Here is a 27271-nt window from a genome sequence, read left to right as displayed (position 1 = left end):
TTGGAGGTACCAGCTCACAATGGTCAGAACGGCCATCATTAGTAAGTCTACAAATAACAAATGCTGGAGAGTGTGTGGAGAAAAGGGAACCCTCCTACACTGTTGGTGGGAATGTAAATTGGTAAAACCACTATAGAAAACAGTATGGAGGTACCTCAGAAAACTAAATATAGAACTACCACATGATCCAGCAATCTCACTTCTGGACTCATATCTGAAAAAAACTTTCACTGAAAAGACATATGCACCCCTATGTTCACTGAAGAACTAGTCATAATAGCCCAAGGCATGGAAACAATCTAAATGTCCAATGACAAGAAGACGTGGTACATATACACAAAGGAATACTACTCAGCCATAAAAAAGAAGAAAATAATGGCATCTGCAGCAACATGGATGCAATTAGAGATTATCATACTAAGTGAAGTACATCAGAAAAAGAAAGACAAATACTGTATGATATCACATATCTGGAATCTAAATGGCACAAATGAACTTATCTACAGAAAAGAAACAAACTCATGGACATGGAGAACAGACAAGTGGTTGCTAAGGGGGAGAGGGAGGGAGTGAGACAGACTGGGATTATGGGCTTAGCAGATGCAAACTATTGCCTTTGGAATGGATAAGCAATGAGATCCTGCTGTATAGCATAGAGAACTATATTTAGTCACTTGTGCTGGAACATGATGGAGAATAATGTGAGAAAAAGAATGTGTATATATATGAATAACTGGGTCATTTTGCTGTACAGCAGAAATTGACAGAATATTGTAAATCAACTATAATAAAAATATTTTCTAAAAAAAAGACTTGATTGGACATGCAAGGCCTTGACTATTTTGCCTCCCATGAATCCTCAGGAAGATACTGGAGGACATGCTCTACCAAAATGAAGGAGTAAGCCAAAACAAACGAACAAACAAAAAACAGGCAGATACAGGATAGGATAAATGGGGAACCAAAACAGAAAAATGTGATTAGGATTCCAGGATGCTTGAGAAGGGAAACACCAAGATAACACACATGCTTCAGCCCTAGAGGACAACTGTTGCAGACAGGAGCAGAAGGCTTTGCAGAAAACTTATATAAGACAATGAAACTAACAGAACATGATGTGTCTAAATAGTTGGGGAAGCAATTAAGGCAACTGGTGGAGAGTTTAGGTTTCCATTAAGTACAAACACACAGAAAGCTAAGAAAACAAAATAACAAGATGATTATTTACTACAGAGAAAACAATTATACAGAAAAGAAACCCAAACATAATATTTATGAACCTATAATAATAAAATCCTAGATGTAGATCTAAGCACAAGCATGATGTAACTACTCTGGGAGGGTGGGTGGGGCTGAGTGGGAAGGATGCATATATGGGGTGGGTGTGGAGTGGGGAAAAGATAGCTAAATCTTCATCTTCTATAGTGAGAAGTTATTAACTAATGTCTAAATCGGAAAGATCAGGAAACAGCAATATAAGCATGCTATTTAGAGATATGGAATTAACTACCAAATGAATCAGCTAAAAGAGTGGAAGTGGTGGCATTTGGGGACAGAAAAGTATAGGAGAAGGTAAACAAAGACCTGCCTTTTTTTCTAATAAATTTTATAGAACTCTGGTAAACTCAGTGCACAGAATTTTAATATAAAAAATAAAAAAAGTAAAAATCAAAAGACCTGGATGACATGATGTCAAAAGGACCCTTCTATTTCCAAACCTCCATGATTCTTTTAGGGCAAATTTTGCTACTAGGATTAGAAAAGTGCCAGGATGGTGGGCAGGGAAATTCACAAATTAACCTTGGCATGCCTGTTTTCTCACCTGTCATAACTCAGTGATGACAAAGAAATGGCCAAGAAGAATTAGTAGGATACACCCAGATACACTTAAAAAGATTAAACACCTATTCCCAGATGAAGTGCTTAAACTCAGAAATATTCTTCCAATGTGATGAGAAACAACAAAAGACATAAAAACTAACACATATTTTCTCCATGTAGCCATCAGTTTGACATTTTCATTTTAGCCAAATCCTTTGCTGAACTTCTAAGCACTATTTTTTAAAAACTGAAGTATAGTTGATTTACAATGTTGTGTTAATTTCTGCTGTATAGCAAAGTGATTCATATATACGCTCTTTTTAAAATATTCTTTTCCATGATAGCTTATCATAGGACATTAAATGTAGTTCTCTGTGCTATACAGTAGGATCTTGTGGTTCATCTCTCCATGTATAATAGCTTACATCTGCTAAACCCAACCTCCCACTCCATCCCTTCCCTAACCCCCTTCCCCTTGGCAACTAAACACTAATTTTTCATATGGCTGGCCAGAAAAGTAATGAGCTCATTTATATCATTATATATTTCATTTTTATTACTTTATCTTTGAAAGTAGGTTATTAAATGATTACTTTTTGGATTAACATTATTCTGATTTGAGATTTTATCATTGCTTCTGGATTCTCTCATTACCCTTATCTAAGTCTCCTGATACCCAGACTATCTCGAGCTGCAAGAAAAGGCTGCTGTGTAGTCTCTTGATACCCAGAGTATCTTGAGCTGCAAGAAAAGGCTGTTGTGTAGATGTGTTTAGTCTGCCTGTGGGGAGGGTTTGGGGGGGATCTGTCAATTTCTCTGAAATTAAATAGCCCTCAGTAATGAGCCCTCAGTAGCAGGTTTACATTTGTGGACTTGCACAATGAAAGTCCTCTGCCTCCAGAGATCAAAAAGTCATTCTAAATTGCAGGGAAATAAAGCTACTTACTGTAGAGATAATTCTACAGTTAACAAAAGATTAAACAGAGGATGGTGGGGATCCATTTCCTTCGAGTTTTGCAAGAAATGATGTTGGTTACTTTGTTTATATTTGAGGTATATCACAGAAGTAACATTAAACTTGGGATCCTGGCGGAGCCTGGCAACAAGGGGTCCTTGGGTGGAGGAAGAAAGGCGGGAGCTGGGAGAGTCTGGAAGGAGTTCACCCATCACCATCTCAGGCTCTGGCAGTCACCACTACTTTGTATGTGATGTCAGGAGAGGCCACTGCTCAGAAGGCAAATGGGAATGCAGGGGGTGCACCAAAGAGAAGCCATGGCAATTGAAGTGATGTGGACAAGCAAGCCTATGGCAAGGCCCTCTGTGGGGCAACTTGGGCAAGAGCTGTCTAGGGCATGCCAACTTGCATAAGACCAGCTTAACCAAAAGGTGGAACTGGAGTGTGGTGCTGTCAAATCAAACAGAGAGAAATGGTCAGGATTAAGAGGGTGGCTTCTAGGGGCAAAGAAGGACCAAACTGACCTCTAAGGCAAAGTGTCATGAAAGCCATGAAATCTTAAAGAGATGGCTTTGATTGCCCACTGAATCAAGGATCTCTGCAGACTCAAAGAAATCAAGAATAGCTGCTGAGCAAAAATGTACTTTGGCCTCAGGTCACAGAGACTGAGCTGTAAAGTACGTTTGGGGTAGGCTGGAGTCTCTCCAGAGGTGTTGCTAACTTCCTTTAAGGCAAGGGAACCTTTGGTTAAGATATGTCCAGGTAGGTCTGAAATACAAGGAAGGCACTGAGGTCCTGTTTCCTCACTATAATCTTGAAAATCCATCCACTTCGCTATGGTTTTGTGTTTAGGACATTCCATGTTATGTCCTCTTAATTCCTTGAACGAGCCTATCTGTGTTTCATCTGAACCATGAGGCAAAGAAATGGTTTCACTCCTCAGAAAGGAGACAAAGAGTGGAGCATTCCCAAAGAATTTTTTTTTTTTTTTTTGAAAAAACCTCTAGCAGCATGCCTAAGGTTTCCTTGAGCAAAGGGCTAAAACCTACATGGAGGAACGGATCACACTCTGAGAAGCACTTCTCTAGAGGTTCCATGGAGGAAAGAGGATTGGGGAGGGCCTGCAGAGGTATATGCACCACCAGCAAACCATTCTTCCAGAGATGCTGCATTAGTGGCTGAAGTCAAGGGAAAGAGAGATACAGCTTTCTGGTTCCAGAACTATGAGGCAAAAAATGGATAAAAGAGGTTATTTTTGATCAGTTAGGATATCCAAGGGCTGGGCAACATTTGTTCATCTTTTTTTGCCCCATAAGGCTTACCCATCAATTGCATCCATGAAAAATATCTTAATAATGCACAAAAAGCACCTAGAAATATTACCATTCCCCAATTCATCAAATCCTGTGAGCATTCTTTGAATTAATGTTGAATCCTAAATTATTCTTCATAAATGTCAGGTATCTGAAAAATTCACTTCAATTTCCTGCCTGGCTGAAACATATGAGGGAATCATTTGAAAAGTTAATCACTTCAGAAATAATTCTATAATTTGTCAAAAAAAAATAGGAGAGAGAGGCATCTAGTAAAATCCAGGTGTAGACTATATGATGTAAATCTGGGTATTTTGGCTGGGTTTGGGGAGGGGCAGCTAAACTAACAGGCATTTGACTAAGCTGCTATCAGGCTCCAATTTCCTCTGCAGGTGCTCCAGTCACAACCGGAGAAAAGATGGGGTACGACTCTTAGGTTTGTCTATAATCCCAGCATGCCTAACATGGTCCTCATTTCTAATATGAGATATTCTTCTCTTCGGAGGCTGGGTAACAAAGCAGGCTCCTGCTTCAGGGTTGTGAGGAGGGTTATTCTTTCCAAACATGTACCATCATTTGTTTTTGGTGACCTAGTTTCCTACATTGGAGACTAAACCCTTCTCTTCACTATAAGGAGGACGGCAGTGACATCGCATCCCTCCACCTTCCAAATGCGTGTTTGCTCAAACTTAGTTCTAGTCAGTGGTTGAGATAGGGTGGGCTGGGGCACTCCAATATGGTGTCTCATTAGGACATGGGTGATGGCTATCTTGCCTCCAGACTATATGGGCTGTTCTATCACCTGGATCCCCCAAGATTACAAACTTCTTTGTGGAATTCTTGAGCTGAGGAATCTTATCTACCCCAGGTGCTTGGAATTAGCTAAGACAATTCTATGAGGTTTTTTTCTTTTCTTTCTTTTTAGGACCACACCCACGGCATAGGAAGTTCCCAGGCTAGGGGTTAAATTGGAGCTGCAGCTGCCAGCCTATGGCACAGCCACAGCAATGCTGGATTTGAGCCACGCCTGTGACCTATACCACAGTTTATGACAACACTGGATCCTTAACCCACTGAGTCAGGCCAGGGATCCAACCCATATCCTCATGGACACCATGTCAGGTTCTTAACCTGCTCAACCACAATGGGAACTCCTTCTCTGAGTATCTATAGCCAGCATCTACTCTAGCCCAGGGAAAGCATTATTGTTGGTAAATACTGGAGTACTGCACAAACCATTAGAAAAAAAAAGATTACAGCTACTTTACATTCTATTATTGCCTTGGCATGGCAATAAATTTGCTCTATGAGTCCTCTTATAAGGGTCTAAACTGATTCTTGTTCTTGCACACACACTCTACCTTTGTAAAGCTTTGATCTTTGTAATTCTATCTTATGAAAGATTTTACATCTATCTAGTTTTTGCTCTGGGTGCTGTGGCTGTTATTTCTATCCTGTTTGAATTCTTCTTTGCAATGTTGGGCAAACCACATTACTCAGGCTCCTTGGCTAGGTTCTGCAGTTGTGGACATGGGCAGGAGAGTGGGCGGGAGGAGGAGAGAAGACTTTGGCTTCCTTCTTTCTCATTTTTCTTTCTCCCTTCTTTGGGTGATGTATCTGGAGCCAGCTGAGTCCCTGCCACTATCCTAGCTCTTTTTTTTTGTTGTTCTTTTTTTTGGGGGTGGTGGTGGTGCACTGCTGCATGTGGGGCATATGGAAGTTCCCAGGCTAGCAGTCGAATAGGAGCTGCAACTGCCAGCCTACACCACAGCCACAGCAATACAGGATCTGAGCCATGTCTGTGACCTACACCACAGCTCATGGCAAGGCTGGATCCTTAACCCACTGAGCAAGGCCAGGGATTGAACCTGCATCCTCATGGTTACTGGTTGGGTTTTTGTTACTGCTGAGCCACAATGGGAACTCCAATGCCAGCTCTTTAGATGACATCTTACTCCACTGTCCCTGCTCTGAAGAGGACATCCAATCCTCAGGTGGGGCCATCCCTCATGAGTTTCGGTTCTGATAACATGGCCGGGATCATGCTAGGAGGTGCTTCCTGAAGTTATTTTCCCGTGTTTCTACAACTTTCCCCTTTCACTTTTCCAGCTTTCCATGCTCTGGAACCAATTCTCTTTCCTAAATTCTCTTTGAAATTCCAAGTGTGTTTTCTGTTTCCTTGACAGGACTCTGACTAATAAAGTAGTCTCAAAGGGCTTTTTGCCAAAAACAACTACATCTTGCCCCTTACAGTGGAACTTAACAGGGAAGCTGCAAGGTGTTAGGGTCTGGAATCACTTGGTTATTTTAACAATTATTTGGAGGCTTCTTACTAGGTGCCAAGAGGTATTATAAGTGCTTTCCAATTCTCATTTCATTGAATCTTTATTACAATGCTTTGGGGCAGTAGTATCATAATCCACATTTTACAAATGAGGAACCAAGGCATACAAAGGTAAGGTGACTCACCCAGTGTTCAATAGTTAGAAGTGGCAGTTGGAGGGCTGATGTCCTAACTGATGATTTATAATGATGAAAGTGAAAGTGAAACCAGCCTGGGGTTGCTGGTGGCAGTGGTGGTGGTAAAATGGTCTGTCTGCAAGGTAGGTGTAGTTAGATTAAGAAGTATAAAAGCATAGAGAGTCAGGAGAAACCAGATTCGATATTTGGCATTGACAGGAGGGCTGCAGAGACCTTCCATGGGGCTGGTAAAGCCCGAGATTGGCACTGAGGTACAGTAGGTAGGTATCTGTTTGCAGAGATACTGCAGGCACATGCTGTCCCTCCCTGGAGGTTATTATGGTTAGAGAATTGGAACTACCAATAAGTTTTTGCAATCAACTTTTTTTCCCTTTTTCTTGTAAGTAATAAAGGTTCCTTCTAACCTTACTATGTCAGCAGAGTATATGGTTTTTTTTTTTTTTTTTTTTTTTTTTGCATTTTAGGGCTGCACCCACAGTATGTGGAAGTTCCCAGGCCAGGGGTGGAATCGGAGCTAGAGCTGCTGGCCCACACCACAGCAACATGGGATCTGAGCTGCAGCTGCAACCTACACCACAGCTTACGGTAATGCCTGATCCTTAACCTACTGAGCGAGGCCAGGTATTGAACCTGCATCCTCATGGATCCAACTGGGATTTGCTAACCCTTGAGCCATGAAGGGAACTCCTGGGATTTTCTAAATCAAGCAGAAACATACCTAACACAAGTCTCTTCTCAGTGAAATTCTGCCATTTGCAACACTGTGGATGGACCTAGGGGTACTATGAATAGTGAAATGTGTCAGAGCAAGATAAATACTATATGATATCATTTATATGTGAAATCTAAAAAATAAATGAATGAATATAATAAAACCAGAAACAAACACAGGGAGATAAATTAGTGGTTACCAGTGAGAGAGAGGGAGGGGTAAGATAGGGGTAGGGAATTAATACATACAAACTACCATGTATAAAATAAATAAGCAGCAAGGATATGTTGTATAGCAAAAGGAATCTAGCCAATATTTTATCATAACTTTAAACAGAGTATAACCTATAAAAATATTGAATCACTATGTAGTATACCTGAAACTAACATAGTATTATAAATCAACTACGCTTCAATTAAAAAAAAAAGTCTCTTTTCAATGATCATATAACAATTTGGAGTCAATCTGGAAAGCTGGAAATAAAAATGTAAGGAAATAGCTATTTTAGGTTTTTTTTTGAATTTAAATTTATATGTCATTTTTAGCGTTTGAACACTGACTCTAATATCTTTGAAAGTGAAAATCTTCGCTCAAAATCACATGGAAAACAGAAAAGGCAAAACAGAGAAGAGAACTTGTGCAGATGTTACTGAATTTCCATTAAAAGCATCATCCAAAAGTCATCTTGTCTGAGATGTGACAATATGGACGAGGGCAGCTGTTGAATAGCTGAGGCTCTGTCTTATATTAATTATTAGAGCTGTGGGTGGAAATCATGGCTCTACTTTTTAGCCATCTGACCTCAGGAAAGTCAGCTAATGTTGCATCCCTCATCTGTAAACCGAAGATAATAAGTATAATGACCTTGTAGGTTTGCTGTGAGAATTAAGTGGCTTGAACCATGTTAAGAACTTAACATGGGAGTTCTTATTGGGGGCAGTGGAAATGAATCCAACTAGTATTCATGAGATGTGGGTTTGATACCTGGCCTCACTCAGTGGGTCAGAGATCTGGCATTGCTGTGAGCTGTGGTGTAGGTTGCAGATGTGGCTCGGATACTGAGTTGCTGTGGCTGTGGCACAGGTCAGCAGCTGTAGCTCCGACTTGACCCCTAGCCTGGGAACTTCCATATAGCTCAGATGTGGCCCTAAAAAGCCAAAAAAAAAAAAAAAGAAATGAACTTAATACAGACTCTCAACAAGGTCCAATAAATAATTAGCTATTATTGTAGTTATTAATGGATTATTACTGATGGTTTGAAGTACAACTAGTACTACGATAAAAAGTTCCCATAGCTATCATTTTTTAAAAATAAACAAACTTAGCCAAATGACTTCTGTATTAAACATCATAGGTAGATGCTAACATAAGCCCAGCACTTTGCCTACTGGAAATACTTTAGTTATTAAGCAGCACAAAATGGTTCAAACACAGAGCCAGAATTCATATTAGGAAAAACAATCAACTAATTAATCTGTGCATAATAGACACATTAAGGATAAGAAGTCTTTGGAGGCCATAATGAAAGGCACAGTAGAAAGAACATGAGGCTTGGACCTCAGACCTGTGTTCCAGTTTAGACCCTATTTGCAGGCTACATGACCTTGAATGTGTCACATAATACATGTCTCTGCATTTCTCTTTCCTCGCCTTTCAGACACATCTGTAAGATAATGGGTCTCTAACATTTGGGATGGCTCTATTTGTATGTCTTTAAATTTGAATGGTAAGCAATTTGTGGGGAGGAACAGGTGGCAAGAGACAACTGTTCCACCCTCTCCTAGGGTTACCGGACTTAACTGGCAGGAAGAAAGGGGCACAGAACTGTGGCTGGAACCACCGTACCAGGCTCTGAGATCTAGAATGTTGGATTCATCATTTAGGGAGCCTTTGCCAGCTGTCCCTCTGTGTACAAATGACCAGTGGTTTTCCTCTGGCCTATCTGCCCTTCTCATAATACTCCAAATGTCTTCAGGATGAGCCAACTATTAGAAATAGCCACCAGCAAAACATGAGACTGAACAGGGTGGTGAGGCTGGTGAAGGTGTCTTTGATGGGGAGAGGATAAATAAATTGGAATGCAGTAGGGCTTTTGAACCTTAATGTACAATCAGAGCATCAGCTTTGCTACCAGGGGTGCAGGAAATCATGAAAAGAATTAATATGCATGTGCGTACCCAATTTTTTTTTTTTGGTTGCAGCACGTAGTGGCTTGAGGTCAGATCTCAGTTCCCCCACCAGGGCATGAACCCAGACCACAGTAGGGAAAGCACTTGAGCCCTAACCACTAGACCATCAGGGAACTCTCAATTGTTTATAACTTTGAGATAAAACACATTTGCCTCTGTATTTCTTTACTTTTTTCTTTTTTGGCTGTATCTGTGGCATGTGGAAGTTCCTAGGCCAGGGACTGAACCTTTGCTATAGCAGTGACCAGAGGTACATAAGTGACAATGCTGAATTCTTAACCTGTTGAGGCACCAGGGAACTCTGCTCTCTATTTTTCTTTCTCTCTCTCTTTTTTTTTTTTTTTTGGTCTTTTTAGGGCTGCATTCAAGGAACATGGAAGTTGCCAGGCTAGGTGTCAAATCAGAGCCACAGTTGCCAGCCTATACCACAGCCACAGGGGGTTGAATCAGAGCCATGGCTGCCAGCCTACACCACAGCCACAGCAATATCGGATCTGAGTCACGTCTATGATCTACGCCACATCTTGCAGCAACACGGGATCCTTAACCCAATGAGCTACTTCAGGAACTCCCTCTTTCTCTTAGTGCTCAATTTATACCTCCTTTAAAAGAACATTATTCTTTTTTTTTGGTCTTTTTAGGGCTGCATTCAAGGAACGTGGAAGTTCCCAGGCTAAGGATGGAATCGGAGCAGTAGCTGCTGGCCTATGCCACAGCCATGGCAACACCAGATCAGAGCCATGTCTTCGAACTATACTACAGCTCACGGCAATGCCAGATCCTTAACCCACTGAGCAGTGCTGGGGATCAAACCTGCATCCTCATGGATACTAGTCAGATTTGTTTCCACTGAGCCATGATGGGAACTCCCCTAAAAGAACACTATTCCTTTTTTTTTTTTTTTGGCTTTTTGCTTTTTCTAGGGCCGCTCCCACGGCATATGGAGACTCCCAGGCTAGGGGTCTTATCGGAGCCATAGTCACCGGCCTACGCCAGAGCCACAGCAACTCAGGATCTGAGCCGCATCTGCAACCTACACCACAGCTCACGGCAATGCCGGATCCTTGACCCACTGAGCAAGGCCAGGGATCAAACCCGCAACCTCATGGTTCCTAGTCAGATTCGTTAACCACTGCGCCATGATGAGAACTCCTAAAAGAACACTATTTTTATTAGGAAAGAAAAACTTAAGATTCAAAAATCAGAATCTAAATCTCACTATTTAGAAGCATTCACCCACCAGAGTTTCTCTTTATTCCTATGAATTGCTTGCTCTAACACAGGACTGTAGAGTAGAACTTGAAAGTATGTACTTTCAGCAATCAGGTTAAATATATACTTTAAAAAATGACACTGATTTTTCTTTGCTTCCTAGTCAATTTTTGGAGTACACTTAAAAAAAAAAAAAAGAAGAAATTGCTATTGGAGCTTTTGAAGTTACAAGAATAATCCTTTAGGAAAGGAAATAATTGTAAGAGAAAGCAGTGTGCAACTGCAGTATATAATTTAGGTGTGGTGACATCCAGGCACTAACTGACACTTTTCAAATTTAAGGATTCTGAAAAGTTTGTCAGAAATGACAACTGCTAGTCGAAGTATTTACAGTGTATTTAAGTGCAGATATGTATAGCATAATGTGGAAATGGGAAAACAGACCTTTTCTGCCTTAACAGAAAAATGATTCATAGGATTAAGAAAGAGAACAACCTAACATGGGAATTATAATGTCAGTTTTCTTTCCAGGCTTTCTGGATTAGGTTTGAAACCTTAGGGCCAGATGAGACTAAGGATACTGTCTATCTATTGTCTCAAGAGACACCACACAGGACCAGAAGGACTCTAAAGGAAAAAATGATAGGAACAAAATACGACAACTTCAAAGTTCCCGTAGTGGCTCATCGATAACGAGCCTGACTAGTATCCATGAGGATGTGGGTTCAATCCCTGACTTCACTTAGTGCGTTAAATATCCAGATCCAGGAGTTCCCGTCGTGGCTCAGTGGTTAATGAATCTGACTAGGAACCATGAGGTTTCGGGTTAGATCCTTGGCCTTGCTCAGTGGGTTAAGGATCCAGCGTTACCGTGAGCTGTGGTGTAGGTTGGTGGCTACAGCTCCGATCAGACCCCTAGCCTGGGAACCTCCATATGCTGCGGGAGCGGCTCTAGAAAAGATAGATAGATAGGTAGATAAATAGATAGATAGATATCCAGATCCAGCCTTGCTGTGAGATGTGGCATAGGTCACAGACATGGCTCAGATCCCGCATTGCTGTGGCTGTGGCGTAGGCCAGTGTCTGCAGTTCCTATTCGACCCCCAGCTTGGGAACTTCCATATGCTGCAGATGTGGCCCTAAAAAGAAAAAAAAAGAAAAAAATTTTAAAAAGATGGCAACTTCCGTTCAGTCTGCTGGTAAAGGCTTCCTCATTGAAAAATTAGCAGGGGGCATGGTGGGTAGGGAAGCAGGCATATTGATTCCTGGGGAATCACAGGCCATTATTCCTCTTCAGGATTCTTCAACACCTCTGTGGCCTTTTTTTTTTTTTTTTTGCAACTTTTCCTATGATTTCCCTAAGGTAGTTGTTAAATTGAGATCTGTGGCATGACTTTGGCTGCTCTTATACATCATGGCTAAAAGCAGAAAGGCCCACAGAAGCAGGCAGGCAAGAGAAGAGGTGGACAAAGCAGAAGGTGTTGTCCTTGGAGGGTCTAGTCAGGGTCTCCCCTCCAGGTGATAAATGCTAAGAAGCACTGGAGCCAAATGGTGCCAGAACTTATGATTTTTCAAAAGCATCTGGGTATCTCAGTGAAAATATACCATTTAGAAATGTGAGCTTCAGAGCTCCCATCATGGCCCAGTGATTAGTTAACAAACCCAACTAGGATCCATGAGGACGCAGGTTCGATCCCTGACCTTGCTCAGTGTGTTAAGGATTCGGCATTGCTGTGAGTTGTGGTATAGGTCACAGACATGGCTAGGATCTCCCGTTGCTGTGGCTGTGCCCTCCGATTTGGCCCCTAGCCTGGGGATATCCATATGCCACCTAAAAAGACAAAAATCAGTTTCTTTGAAAAACATTCTTGGCTCACAACATGCTTTTCTTTGGCTTGCATTCCTTTGGCAGGATGCCTACTTGGTTGTGACAAAGGCTGCAAGGTGGCTGGTGGGCCAGTTCGGTGGTGTGTACTGAGAGTGATTTCCTGATGTTCAGCCCAGAGTTCACTTCTCAAGCCTTTTTACAGACTTTTGTGAATTCCCTGTATCGAATCACTTTCTGCTTAAGACAGAGTGGTTTCTTATTCTTTTTTTTTTTTTTTTTGTCTTTTTGTCTTTTTAGGGCCACACCTGCAGCATATGTAGGTTCCCAGGCTAGGGGTCAAATCAGAGCCAAGCTGCCAGCCTAGTGTCTGTGACCTACACCAGCTCACGGCAATGCCAGATCCTAAACCCACAGAGCGAGGTCAGGGGTCGAACCCGCATCCTCATGGGTACTAGTTGGGTTTGTTAACCACTAAACCATCATGGGAACTCTGATTTCTTATTCTTGCAACTGAATCTGGACAGAGAGCTAAATATAAGATATCAAATGCCACAGAAGATTTATTTCAAACAATTCACTGCAAAAAGAAAGGGAAAAATACCATAGGTAATATTGATGTTTTCCCCATCTGAATATACATGACAACTAGAATCCACATAAATAAAAGCAACAAGAATTATACCATAGCTCTGGAGCACACAGAGGAAACACTGAGCTGGCCAGGAAGGATTGGGAGTCAGAAGGAGGCAGTGTCAGACCCTGGGGAAATCTTATTAAACACTCAAGAATTGAACACCTCTGGCCAAGAAACTGGGTACTTAACCACAAATACTGCCATCAAAACCAAACAAAACTCTTTTATTTTTGTGCTGACAATTTCAGAAACTAACTTAATAGCATACCCAACTATCCGTCCCTGATAATGAGAACAGTAGCAGAACAGCGGTATGAAATCACCACGGCTTCACATGAGAATTGTTTTTGACCTTGCAAAGAATGTAATGTGACTTTCCAGCCATCTTTTGAGCTGCTATTTATATTTACGAGCTAAAGAACCGGGTTCAGCTGTACTATAAAGACAGGAAAAACTGTTGCTTGACTCATTTACATAAATCTGAACACGGTACATGTTAATGTTAGGTATAAGTCACTTTAAATTTTTCTCATCTGAGGAAGCGAACCAAATGACTTTTTATAGTTCAGGTGAGTTGAATAATTTACAATGGAGCCTTGTTTTTTGGTCCTATTACAGAGCTATCCAAATGGAAGCCCAGGCAAGATCTGTGGCTCACCTTGTCATTTGTTCCTGGGCTGTCTCACCTGCTAGTATCTAACCTTTATCTAGCCAAGAGAGAATGTAACAGCAACAAAAACGAATTTCTACAGAAGCTCCAACTGCAAAACCACAACTTGCTAGAATTTATAAATACACATACATTAAAAATGAATCCACCATACTGCGTCCTCTTTTTGGCAGTGAACCAAATTGCTAGCCTGGATGTGGAAAATAATGTAGAGTATAAAAAGTATTTCACCTGCACAAATCTGACCTTCATTCTCAAGAGCTGAATTTCAATAAGAACTGGTTCAACATTTAAGAGATCATTATTGAGAACATATACACAGTAGTCCCTGTCCTGTACTTGAAGCAAGTTACAAAACTGTTTATATAAAAATAGAAAAAACAGCTAATCCCACAGTGTTGTGATCTCTTTGACAGGCATCATCTTCTATAACTAGCACCGATGTTTGAGGACATTTTGTTTAAACAAGAAAAATGTCAAATAACAAATTAACTTTCTTTCTTTTTTTTTTTTTTTTGCTTTTTAAGGGCTGTACCTATGAAAGTTCCCAGGCTAGGGGTGGAATCTGAGCTGCAGCTGCTGGCCCACACCTCAGCCACAGCAACGTAGGATCCAAGCCTACATCACAGGCCATGGCAATGACACAGATCCTTAAGCCACTGAGTGGGGTCAGGAATCAAACTCACATCCTCATGGATACCAGTTGGGTTTGTTACCACTGAGATGATAGGAACTCCACAAATTAACTTTCTATCAAAGAAATTTCAGTGCCCTACCCCATATTCAGATTAACATTAAATGTTCAAGAGTCACTGTATTAATTTCCTCTTGCTGCGATGATGAATTGTCATAAATGAAATGGCTTAAAACAATACAAATTTATTATCTTGCAGCTTTGGTGGTCAGAAGTCCCAAGATCCCAGGTGCAGGGAGAACTGGGTTCCTTGGTGGGTGCTCTAAGGGAGAATCTGTTTCCTTATGTGTTTTGGTTTCTAGACTCTGCCTGCACTCCTTGGCTCATGCCCCATCCTCCACCTTCAAAGCCAAGAGTCTTCAAACTCTCCTCTCTCTCTAACCTCTGCTTCTGCCATCACCTCTCCTTGCCTGACTCTAGCCTTCCTGACTTCCCCTTACAAGGACCCCATGATTACACTTGGCCTGTGTATATCATTCAGGATACTCTTCCCATCTCCAGATCTTTCACTCGGTCGCGCTGGCAAAGCCCCTTTTACTCTAGAAGGTAAGAGAGTCATAGGTGCCAGGGATTAGGATGTAGGCAACTTTGGGGGTTATTCTGTTTACCATAGGTGTCACTCATACGAGAAGAGAATATTCAAAGATCTTTGTAGTTATTTGTGTAAATATGAACCAAGAATGCTTGCTAAAAAAATCCATTCATAAGAAATTATTAAAATAAAAATGATGCAAGATTTGTCTTCTTCCATAGAAGCAAGTATATAGTTTCTACAGAATATAATAGTTAACTGTAAAGAAAATATCAGCAACATTTTCCCTCAGGTGCACTTCCTGCCACAGTAATAATCCAGCCTTTTCTCTCTTCCTTTTACTTACAGGGCAGGTGACAGTCACATCCTGGTTGTTAGGGATGACTTGTTCTCATTCAGATACACAGGTAACAACCAATTGGTAATTTGACCACACTAAGTATTACCTGTTTGAATAAAGCGTTGTCCTATCATGGGCATAATGTTCATTGACGTATAAGGAAGAAGATGAAATTGTGGTCGCCAAGGAAGTGGCTTCAAACAGCGACGGGGTGCTAGGCACCAGGTCTGGCCTGTGTCGGGATCCCAGCGCTGGGTAACAAAAGGCAAAAAACACACTCATGAATCTCACTAACAAATGCTGCTTTAGTGTCTCTAATAATTTAAACAAGTCAAAAGCATTAATTTTACATATCAGGCTGCAAATTAAATTATGAATTAACTGTGCTTTTCTGAACTGCAGCAGAAATGTAAAATAGCTTCTTGCAAACAGGTTAAACAGAAAGGAAACGGCTTTAATTTACAAAATGGCTTATGGAAATGACATTATGAGTGTTCTTTTAAAAACCTAATAAAGTGATTTACTGTTTCAAAAGATGACATAAAACCTCCTAGGAGCATAAGGGAATAATTCGACAGAGATTAAAAGGATGACTGGCAAATGTATAAACAGACAGAATCTGCTTTCCCCTCCTGAGGATAGGCACTTATCTGATTCTCAGGGCAGATCTAAGAACTCAGACTTTTTCAGAGCCAGGAAATGCTTCACAGAGTAACAGCCAGCTATACCTTAACCCTGTTTCAGCCCACATATATCTTTAAGTATTATCCACAGCTCTTCCTGACATTATATTTTAACAGCAAGGCTGCCTCTTTAAAAATGAGGGATTTCCTGTTATGGTGCAGTGGAAATGAATCCAACTAGTATCATTAGGATACAGGTTCGAACCTTGGCTTTGCTCAGTGGGTGGGGGATCTGGTGTTGCCGTGAGCTGGGTGTGCATCACAGATGCGGCTCAGATCCCGTATTGCTGTGGCTGTGGTGTAGGCTGGCAGCTGTAGATCCAATTCGATCCCTGGCCTAGTAACTTACATATGCCGCGGGTGCAGTCCTTAAAAGAAGAAAAGAGAGAGAAATCCCTTATTTTTCTTTAAATTGTGGGCACCAGTGAAAACACCTATGCAAGAGCCCTCCTTCATCAGGAAAGTGGAATAGTCAAGGCTGAGCAGGAACTCATGCCCGTTTTCTCTGAGTTTATGTGGATTCTTTCTTTCTTTCTTTTTTAAGAGTTGAATCTGGATCATTTTAAATCATCTTGTCCTAAACTTTGGGCAAATTCACATCCATTATTGGCCGGCCTGTCAGTGATAGTGTTTTGATGAAAGGTCCAGCCACATAGAACAAAGCTCCCTTAAAAAGAGACACTAAAAAAAAAAAAAAAAGAAAAAAGAAAAAAAGGGAGTTCCTGCTGTGGCTCAGAGGAAAGAAATCTGACCAATATTCGTGAGGACGCAGGTCCGATCCCTGGCCTGGCTCAGTGGGTTAAGGATCCGGCATTGCCGTGAGTTGTGGTATAGGTCGTAGATTCGACTTGGATCCCACCGTGCTATGGTGTGGTGTAGGTTGGTGGATGCAGCTCTGATTCAACCCCTAGCCTGGGAACTTCCATTTGCCACAGGTGAGGCCCTAAAAGACCAAAAAAAAAAAAAAAAGACATGCAGAGTTCCCTTGTGGCACAGTGGGCTAAGGAGCTGCTATTGTCACTGCAGTGGGTTGGGATGCTGCTGTGGCACAGGTTCAATCCCTGGGCTGGGAACTTCTGTATGCCTTGGGCATGACCAAAACAGAGAGAGAGACATGCAAGTTCTTAGAGCCAGAACATCACTGTGGGTGAATCCTGTCTATAGTTAGGCTCAAGCGGAATTTTTCTTAACTTATGGAGATATTTTGTTTTTTAATTTTATGGAACTATAGCTGATATATTTAACACTGTATTAGTTTTAGGTATACAACATAATGATTTGATATATGTACATATTGTGAAATGAACATCACAGTAAGTTAATACCCCATCACCGCACATCGTTACAGCATTTTTCTCTTGTGATGAGCATTTTTTAGACCTCCTCTCTTAGCAAATTTCAAACATGCAATACAGTATTATTAACTTGAGCCCCCATAGAGTACTGTGGATTCTTTTTCATTAGTTCCTGAAACTAAATTAAAACAGATGATGGGAGTTCCCGTTGTGGCTCAGTGGTTAATGAATCCGACTAGGAACCATAAGGTTGCAGGTTCGATCCCTGGCCTTGCTCAGTGGCTTAAGGATCCTGCGTTGCCATGAGCTGTGGTGTAGGCCGCAGATGCGGTTTGGATCCCGTGTTGCTGTGGCTCTGGCGTAGGTCGGCAGCTACAGCTCTGATTCGACCCCTAGCCTGGGAACCTCCTTATGCCGTGGGAGCAGGCCCAAGAAATGGCATAAAGACAAAAAAAAAAAAAAAAACCCAAAAACCCCAAAACAGATGATAATAAATACAATATAACCTTAAGCTGTCTCTGGTATTCCTTTATAGGCACAATAGACTTAATGTTATATACTGTCTGGAAGTACATGAATCACTTGAGTGTGAGGCTTTGGACTTTGGATTTGGAAAGGTATAGATGGAGAGGTGGGGTAGGGCGAGGCGGAAAGGGGGCAAGTACAGAAGGCTTGGATTCTAGACTGCCCAGACACGCATGAAAATGCATGAGATGATTCAGCTTTTTGTCTGATTTAGGTCAAAATAAACAACTGCTATGATGAACAACAGATGACAATCATCTAAAAACACAAAGGCTTGACATGCAAAAATCCTGAAGGCTTCAATTTAAATGACAGGTGGCTAGTCATCTCCAATACACTTGATCCCTATCTTTTTATTTAATACAGAAAAAAGGATGAAAAGTCTCAGTGACATAAAAAACTGGGTCTGAAAAATAACCTCACTTCAGATTCCAATGGATCACCACTAAATACAAGGCAGCTAGAGCTGGACTGAAGACTACTAATGTAGACTCAGATCTTGGGCATACTCAGCCTGACTTCATAAACCAGAGGCTCCCTGAGGGGTGGAAGATAGGAACACACTACCTGTACAGTGCCTCGGGCCCAGTTCATACAGCACCTGAGCACGGGGAAGCTGACCCCTTCCTCCTTTAGGTTAGGAGTCATTCTTTGAACCCGAGAACTGTTTCCTTACCAGCTCTTATCCTCCAATTAATTTCTTTCTTTCTTTCTTTCTTTCTTTCTTTCTTTCTTTCTTTCTTTCTTTCTTTCTTTCTTTCTTTCTTTCTTTCTTTCTTTCTTTCTTTCTTTCTCTTTCTTTCTTCCCTTCCTTCCTTCCTTCCTTCCTTCTTTTTTTTTGCTTTTCAGGGCAGCACCTGTGGCATAAGGAAGTTCTCAAGCTAGGGGATGAATCTGAGCTGCAGCTTCCAGCCTACACCACAGCCACAGCCATGCGGGATCCCAGTCATGTCTTCAACCTACACCACAGGTCATGGCAAAAACAGATCCTTAACTCACTGAACAAGGCCAGAGATTGAACCCGCATCCTCATGGATACTTGCTGGGTTTGTCACCGCTGCACCGCAATTGGAGCTCCCACTTATCCTTTAGTTTTTAAAGAAACTATGTGCTGAGCAGAATTCTAGGATGACCACAGTGACCTGCACCCTTGTGTGTGGGTAGAAGCTGTGAGAATGATGAACCACTACTCCTGTGATTATATTATCTTATGTGGCAGAAGGAATTTTGCAGATGTAATTAAGACCACTAATCGTTAACACTTAGTCAAAGGGGAGAGTATCCAGGTGGGCCTGGCCTTATAACGTGAGGCCTTTAAATCTGTGTCTAGAAGTCAGAGAAGCTGATGTCAGAAATTCCAAGTGTGAGGGGGACTGATTTGCAAGAAATTCTCTGTTTGAAGATGGAGCGGGCTGCATGGCAGGGAATGAGGATGGTCTCTAGGGGCTGAGGCTGGCCCACAGCTGTCAGACAGCAAAGACCTGGGGACTTGAGCCCTGCAACTACAGGAGGTGAATTCTGCCAACAACAGGATGAGCTCAGAGGAGAGGTCTTCTCCAGCACCTTCAGACAAGAACTCAGCCCAACTGACACCTTGATTCTAGTTTTCGAGACCCCGAAAAGCTGTGTCCACAGAATCCAGGTAAGCCTTGCCACTCCTCTGACTTATAGAACCTTTAGCTGCTAACTTTCTGGGAATCTATTACATGGTAATAGAAAACTAATACAACTTGGACATACACAGAGTGACAGAAAAGAAGTGATTAGAAACTAGAGGGAATTTGGTAATGACTTGGTGCATGATGAAAGGGGACATCCCCAAGTACGGAACTTTATTAAAAGGCTGGACCTTGCAGTACACTTTGTATATCCAGAGAGTTGTTAAGACAAACTCATTTAAAAACAGTATGTGAACAGTTTCAAAGAATATGCTTAATGGGTTTTCCTTCCAACTTCAGAGGCCTTTTCTGGTGAAGTACCTGTATTTTATTTAATTTTTAAAAATCTTTTATTTTATTTTAATTTTTTTAGGGCCACACACCCGTGGCATAGGGAGGTTCCCAGGCTAGGGGTCAAATTGGAACTACAACTGCTGGCCTGTACCACAGCCACGGCATGGTGGGATCCAAGCCGCACCTGTGACCTACACCACAGCTCATAGCAATGCCAGGTCCTTAATCCACTGAGCGAGGCTAGGGACTGAACCTGTGTCAATCTGGGCAAAAGTTGGTTTATAAGATGAGCATGGTTATAATGAAACCCAACATGCCACATAAGGATAAGTGCTGCAGAAGGAAAAGGATGAACATACTACTCGAAAGACTCTGAGGGGGGTAAGTGCTCTGAGGAAAAGAAAACTTCAAGAACAGACCTAATCTTCTATAGGAAGTAAAAGAAATTCTCAGGAAATACAAGGATTCCCAAAGGAATATTCTGGTAATAAAATCTGAAATATCATTTCCTCTTACAGGATTAGAAGAAAAAAACCCAAATGATTAACTCAATAGAGAAAAATATCTGACAAAATGCAACACTCATTCTTGATAAAAACTTTAGAAAGCAGGAACAAAAACGAACTGCCTTGACCTGATTATGGGCATCAAATATAGCAAACTTCTTTCTCAGCAGTGAAACATTAGAAGCATTCCCTTTAAAATCAGGACAAGACAAGGCTGCCCACAATCACTACTTCTATTCATCAGTGTGCCAGAAGTCCCAGTCAGCAAGAGAGAAAGAAAGAAAGAAAAAAGATGCAAGGCCTATGCAGTAGCAACAATCAGCCAGAAAAACCAAATCTTAAAAAAATACACTATTTGAGAAGTTCCTGCCGTGTGGTGCAGCGGATTAAGGGTCCAGCATTGCTGCAGCTGTGGTATAGGTTGCAGCTGGGGCTCAGATTCGATCCCTGGCTTGGGAACTCCCACATGCTGTGAGTGTGGTCAGAAAAGACAAAAATACTATCTGAAAAGACATAAAATATATATCTATGTCTCTATCTCTATAGCCATTCAAGGAATAAATTTAACAAAAGCTAGGAATATATGATAAGCCGGGAGAAAATTTTTATTAAACTTCTTTTTATTAAACTAAACCTTTATGAAACCTTTATGAAACTTATTAAAGAGGACCTAAAAAATTGAAAATTCACTGTTACATTGTGTATGTAATTTATATTTGTGTTTCAAAAAAATATATATATACAAGCAAAGAACAAGGTCTAATAGTAAAAATACCAAAAATCTTCAGATTTGTTATCTTCAAGCAATGGAATTATATTCCTTTGCTTTTGAATATTTTAGTATGTTCTAATTTTTTTTTTTACCATGAACCATATACAGTATTGTCTATGTGTTTTAAAATTTTTACATTAACTGTGTCATCCTGTAAATCTCTGTTTAAAAATGAATTTGGAGACTTTATCTCTTAGGGCAAATATTTTCTAATTTTTCCACCATGGGTTCACATTACTTATATAAATAAAACTAGAATTTTCTTTCTTATTTTGAGTTCCATGTCTCTACCTTCTTCATCAAGGCTGCTAAAACTCTGCCCTTCGGTCAGCAAGTCACGCTTCTCATCCTTCCACTCCTGGCTGATTGAGGACACAATCTCCTGTGAGGTTGCCTTTAGGGCGGCAATGGAATTGCACCGTTTTTTAGATGGCGAGGACTTCAAAGCTAGACAAGAAGAAAAAGGACAGACAATTACCAGTTATTGAAAAACTACATTAATATTTCATTCATTACATTAAAATTTGACTTATGATTTATTAACATTTTAGTCATTATTTGACTAGGATGCAAGAAGCTTTGTTTTATATACATGAGGAAAGGGAGATTATGTTATGTTTTGGCAGTTTTATTTTATTTAATTTTAATTTTTTATTATAGTTGATTTACAATGTTCCATCAATTTCTGCTTGTTTTGGCAATTTTATTTGTCCAAAATGACTGGACTTAAATCAAAGTATCTTAGAATAAATTTGGGTTGAGATCTCTCTCCATATTTTGAAATATAGTCTTATTTGAGGTGAAATTCCAACATTTCTTGCTAAAGAATTATTTTTCCTCCTCTGAGCAATGTTTTTCTAGTGCTGGGAGGAGGCTGGGTGGGTTGATAAATGCAGATGTAAAGTAAGGAGAATTCTCATGACCCCAGTTTTATTAACTTGGGACTGGGAATTTCTAAACATGCCAATGTTTAATCTTATACTCATGTTGCCCAATTTAGCTAAGTTACTTCTGGTTGCTTTTTTTTTCAGTGACTTTCCACTGAGATTCCTGCCCTCTGGGTCTTTTCTAGGTCATGGTTACATTAGATGTATAATTCACTCCTGATCTTTGTCCAAACATCATTCTAAAACTTCTGAAGTGTACAGGAAACCTGAACCAAGGTAAGTATACCTCACCATTCATCACACTCCCTGAAAGCTGTGACTTTACGTCTGATACGTCAGTGGGAGCTGCTTCAGCTACAGCCAGACTGTCCCCATTTGTATTCACTCTTTGCTGCAATAATTCTTCCTGACTTATTACTGTTAGAGAATTTCCTTGGAGGGTAAAGGGAGAGGGAAGATGAGGCCTGTTTACACTTTCCCCTGAACTTGGTTTTAGTGATGTCTTCAGAGTTTTTCATATAGGGGTAACCTGACAGCAGATGCATTAGAGTATGTTGGCTTTGGGCATCTCAGAGTTTAGATTACACTGCTCATCGGGGCCTTGCATCGGCGGCTTGCAAGAACTTAATTGGAAAAGGACTTTGGGACACACAAACGAGGAAAGAATAGAGGGCAATCTCCCCACTTAAAGAGAAGGGAAGGTCCGTGCGTCCCATGAGCACCTTATAATCATAATAACATAGTCATCATAATTAATAACACTTGTAGAGGGCTTTAGAGTTTGGAAGCCAACATCCATATTCTGTATCTCAAACTATCCAGACGATCGTCTGAGGGCGGTAAGCCCTTTTATAGGTCCAGAAACTGAGAACTGAAAAGTTGTAAGCTGCTCAAGGTCACAGAGCCAGAAGGCATGAAATCCCAGGTGTCTTTCTTTGAAGTTGCCTAACTGGAGGTTCATTTCCTAGTTTTTTGACATTCTATTTTCTGTTAAAGTGAGGGGAAAAAGGATAAAACAAGATTTTTTTTCTCTTTGAGGGGAGGAGATTTTGAATGTTTAAAAACTGATCAAAATGGATTAATGGTAAATAAGTGGGCCGAATAAGTCACTTTTTAAAAAGAGTTTTATTGGAGTATAGTTGACTTATACTGTTAATTTCAGGTGTACAGCAATGAGAATCAGTTATACATATGTGTGTGCATATGTGTATATGTATGTATATACATATGTATATGTGTGTGTGTATATATACATATAGTCATTCATTTTTATATTCTTTTCCCATATAGGCTATCACAGAGTATTGAGTAGATTTCTCTGTGCTATACAGCAGGTCCTTGCTACTTACCAATTTTGAATAAAATAGTGCATATCTGCCAATCCCAACCCCCCAATGTATCCCTCCCCCCAGCGTTTCCCCTTTGGCAACCACAAGTTTGGTTTCAAAATCTTTGAGTCTTATTGTGTGAATAGGTGACATTTTTTAAAAACTCCTCATCCCACTGAAACAGTAGTCATACTTGCTTCACAGCTGTGAAGGAATTATCCACACACTGGCTTTGGCTTTAACAGTTTATCAGTTAACTTCTATAAACCCTCAACTCTCACTTTTTTTTTTAGTATAGTACACTTGACCCTTGAATAACACAGGTTTGAACAATGTGGGTCCGCATGTGTAAGGATTGTTTTTTTTGTTTTTGTTTTTGTCTTTTGTCTTTGTTGTTGTTGTTGTTGTTGTTGTTGCTATTTCTTGGGCCGCTCCCGAGGCATATGGAGGTTCCCAGGCTAGGGGTCCAATCGGAGCTGTAGCCACCGGCATACGCCAGAGCCACAGCAACGCTGGATCCGAGCCGCGTCTGCAACCTACACCACAGCTCACGGCAATGCCGGATCGTTAACCCACTAAGCAAGGGCAGGGACCGAACCTGCAACCTCATGGTTCCTAGTCGGATTCGTTAACCACTGCGCCACGACGGGAACTCCAGGATTGTTTTTAATAGTGAACGCTATAGTACTACATGATCTGGGGTGGGGTGAATCCTTGGATGCCAGGAACCACAAATACAAAGGGTCTACTCTAAGTTATACGTCAATTTTTGACTGTTGGGGTAGGGGAGTTGGCACCACTAACACCCCATAATGTTCATGGGTCAACCGTATTTTAAAATTTCTAAGTCTGTCAGAGTACCTCAAACGTCATCCAGGGACTGTTAGGAATCTCTGAGACTCTCTTAGAAGATCTGTGATGTTAGGACTGCTTTCGTAAAAATATTAAAAAGTTATTTACCTTTCTCACTCTCATGGTCTCCTGAGTTTTCTAGATGTTACTTGACCTGTTGTATCACCATAGACTGAATTTTTCAGAAGCAGACATGAAAATCTAGATGTCTTCAATTAAGTCAGAATTAGGGACTTTCAAAAATATAAAATAATACCACTTTTGGGAGTTCCCACTGTGGCTCAGCAGTTAACGAACCCAACTAGTAACCATCAGGTTGTGGATTCAATCCCTGGCCTTGCTCAGTGGGTTAAGGATCCAGCATTGCTGTGAGCTGTGGTGTAGGCTGCAGATGTGGCTTAGACCTGGCACAGCTGTGGCTGTAGCTGGCCAGCAGCTGTAGCTCTGATTTGACCCCTAGCCTGGGAATCTCCACATGCAGCGGGTGAGGCCCTAAAAAGCAAACAAAACAAAACACTTTTCTCACTCAATTACTTGTTTTGGAAAAACATAATTATTTTTCATAATCACTATTTTGTTAGAAATTTTTTTACTTTTTAAAATTGACTTATGAACAGGCAATTTTTTATTGTTACCTTGTAAGAGTTAAAGAATACTTCACATTTCCCTCAATTTTAAATCCTAATTGGTTAAATATAGATAGGTACATGGCACATAAATAAAAGCTCTTTGGAGTCCTTAATCATTTTTAAGAATGTAAAGTGGCTCTGAGACCAAAAGGTTTGAGAATCACATAGCTCTTGGGTCAATGCTAATTCTCTAACCCGAGGAGGTGCCAGGATCAGAAGAATGTTGACAGTATCACAGAAACATGAGAGAGGGGAACACACTCAGAGAACTGTCTATACTTGTAGTTTATAATGGACTGATGGTCAAGGGCCTCCAAAAGAAATAGCTCTTTGTTCATTATCAGCATCACATACAGTGAGAAGCAGAGAAGACCCAAAATCAAACTCCTGCCAGGACCACACAGCACCTAAAGAAGGCACTTTTACTTTTGTCTTAAATAGTGAATCTTCCTAAAAGGAATTATCTGAGCTTCACTCAGTGAATAAGGACTTGAATGAATTTTGCAGAAATTGAATGCCTCAGGGACTTCTTTTGACTGGATAATCTCAAAGGATGGTTTGGGTTGCTGGTTACTTTCTTTTTTCTTTTCCCCTTTGGCCACACCATAGCATGTGGAAGTTTCCCCCAGGCGAGGGATCAAACCTGCACCATAGCAGTGACAACATAGGATCCTTAACCACTAGGCCATGAGGGAACTCCTGCTGGTTACTTCTGTGCCACAGAAATTCTTGGATTTTTCTTTGGCTAAACAATGATTGATAGGTATCCTGTGTCCATTCCTAGCCCTCTGTCCTGCTACTTCACTGCTCAATCCCAATTGCTTTTCAGCTCATCCATCTGCCATTCCCCGAACCTACCATGTTATTCCTAACCCTGGGCCTTTGCACATGCTGCTCCTTCTATTTGAGATGCCCTTCTTGCACCACTTCTTCATAAATGCAGGCTTAGATTTTCGGGACTTAGTTTAAATATTCTTTTCTCTGTGAAGCTCCCTTTGGGCAGATTGGTCTTATTTCTCTCTGCTCACCTACAGTAGCATATTCAGAAACTCTATTAACAGTGTATTATTACATTATAAATCTGTTACAGCTTCCAATCCCTGACACAAAACAGACTATAAAATTAGGGAGGAACTAATTAAATTTTTTTTTAAAAGCTTTCTATATTATTAATGCTTAGCATAGTGTTGGGTACATAATAGGTACTCAAAAGTTGGTTGAAAGAATTAATTATTGTTTTGAAATTTTAGGACCACTGATTTTTTTTTTTCTTCTTTTGTCTTTTGTTGTTGTTGTTGTTGCTATTTCTTGGGCCGCTCCCGCGGCATATGGAGGTTCCCAGGCTAGGGGTCCAATCGGAGCTGTAGCCACCGGCCTACGCCAGAGCCACAGCAACGCTGGATCCGAGCCGCGTCTGCAACCTACACCACAGCTCACGGCAATGCCGGATCGTTAACCCACTGAGCAAGGGCAGGGACCGAACCCGCAACCTCATGGTTCCTAGTCGGATTCGTTAACCACTGCGCCACGACGGGAACTCCAGGACCACTGATTTTTAACTAATTAATGTACTATTCTCCTTCATTCAGGAAACTAAGTTTTAGTACTTTTTTTAAAATTTTATTTTATTTTTTATTTTTTTGTCTTTTTGCTATTTCTTTGGGCCGCTCCCTTGGCATATGGATGTTCCCAGGCTAGGGGTTGAATCGGAGCTGTAGCCACCGGCCTACACCAGAGCCACAGCAACTCGGGATCCGAGCCGTGTCTGCAACCTACACCACAGCTCACTGCAACGCCAGATCATTAATCCACTGAGCAAGGGCAGGGACCGAACCCACAACCGAACCCACAACCTCACGGTTCCTAGTCGGGTTCATTAACCACTGCGCCACGACGGGAACTCCAGTTTTAGTACTTTAGATGCATTATCTGGGTAGAGAATTTCAGTTGAGGTTTCAACATTACAGTGACTAATATTTACAGAAAGAATGAAAGGATTTTGCATACATTATTATATTGACAGTAATGACTCATTCTGGGGTGGGATAAATGGATTTAAGAAAGTCAGAAATATTGATTAAAAAAAAAGGAAGTTGAAGATCAGGTAGTATTTTCCTGGGGTGGGGAGGGGAAGTTTTCATCTACAAAGAATGTATACTTGTTGCCAAATGGCTGAGTTGAACAGAGCCCCTGACAACCTGTATTGCAGAAGTATGAACAAGGAATAATCTTTTATTAAGCCACAGAGAATCCAGAGTTAATTTACTGCTGCAGTAAAACTTAGCCAACATAAGTAATACACTATTTTTTAAAAATAAAATCACAACAAAAGGGGTATGTGAATGTGTGTGTATGTGCTTAGTGAAATATTTGGAAATATATATTCCAAAGTTTAAACTGTGACTTTCTCTGGGTGATGTATTTTCATCATTGTAATTTAATCTGTACTTTTCCCCTGAAC

General features: G+C 40.9%; 1 protein-coding gene across 2 annotated transcripts in view; it reads right to left on the bottom strand.

Moving 5' to 3' along the window:
* PIP5K1B (phosphatidylinositol-4-phosphate 5-kinase type 1 beta) overlaps window positions 1–27271 on the bottom strand; it is a 350208-nt gene that overhangs the window by 67375 nt on the left and 255562 nt on the right. For both annotated transcript variants that reach the window (XM_047767738.1, XM_047767739.1), the window contains exons 12-13: window positions 21406–21561; window positions 15488–15632 (exon numbers count right to left, since the gene is read on the bottom strand). In XM_047767738.1, coding sequence (XP_047623694.1) covers window positions 15488–15632; window positions 21406–21561 — 301 coding nt within the window. The remainder of the gene's footprint in view (window positions 1–15487; window positions 15633–21405; window positions 21562–27271) is intronic.

This window comes from Phacochoerus africanus, chromosome 2, assembly GCF_016906955.1.
Source record: "Phacochoerus africanus isolate WHEZ1 chromosome 2, ROS_Pafr_v1, whole genome shotgun sequence".
In the NCBI taxonomy this organism is placed as follows: Eukaryota; Metazoa; Chordata; class Mammalia; order Artiodactyla; family Suidae; genus Phacochoerus; species Phacochoerus africanus.
This window is presented reverse-complemented; position numbering and strand designations above follow the sequence as displayed.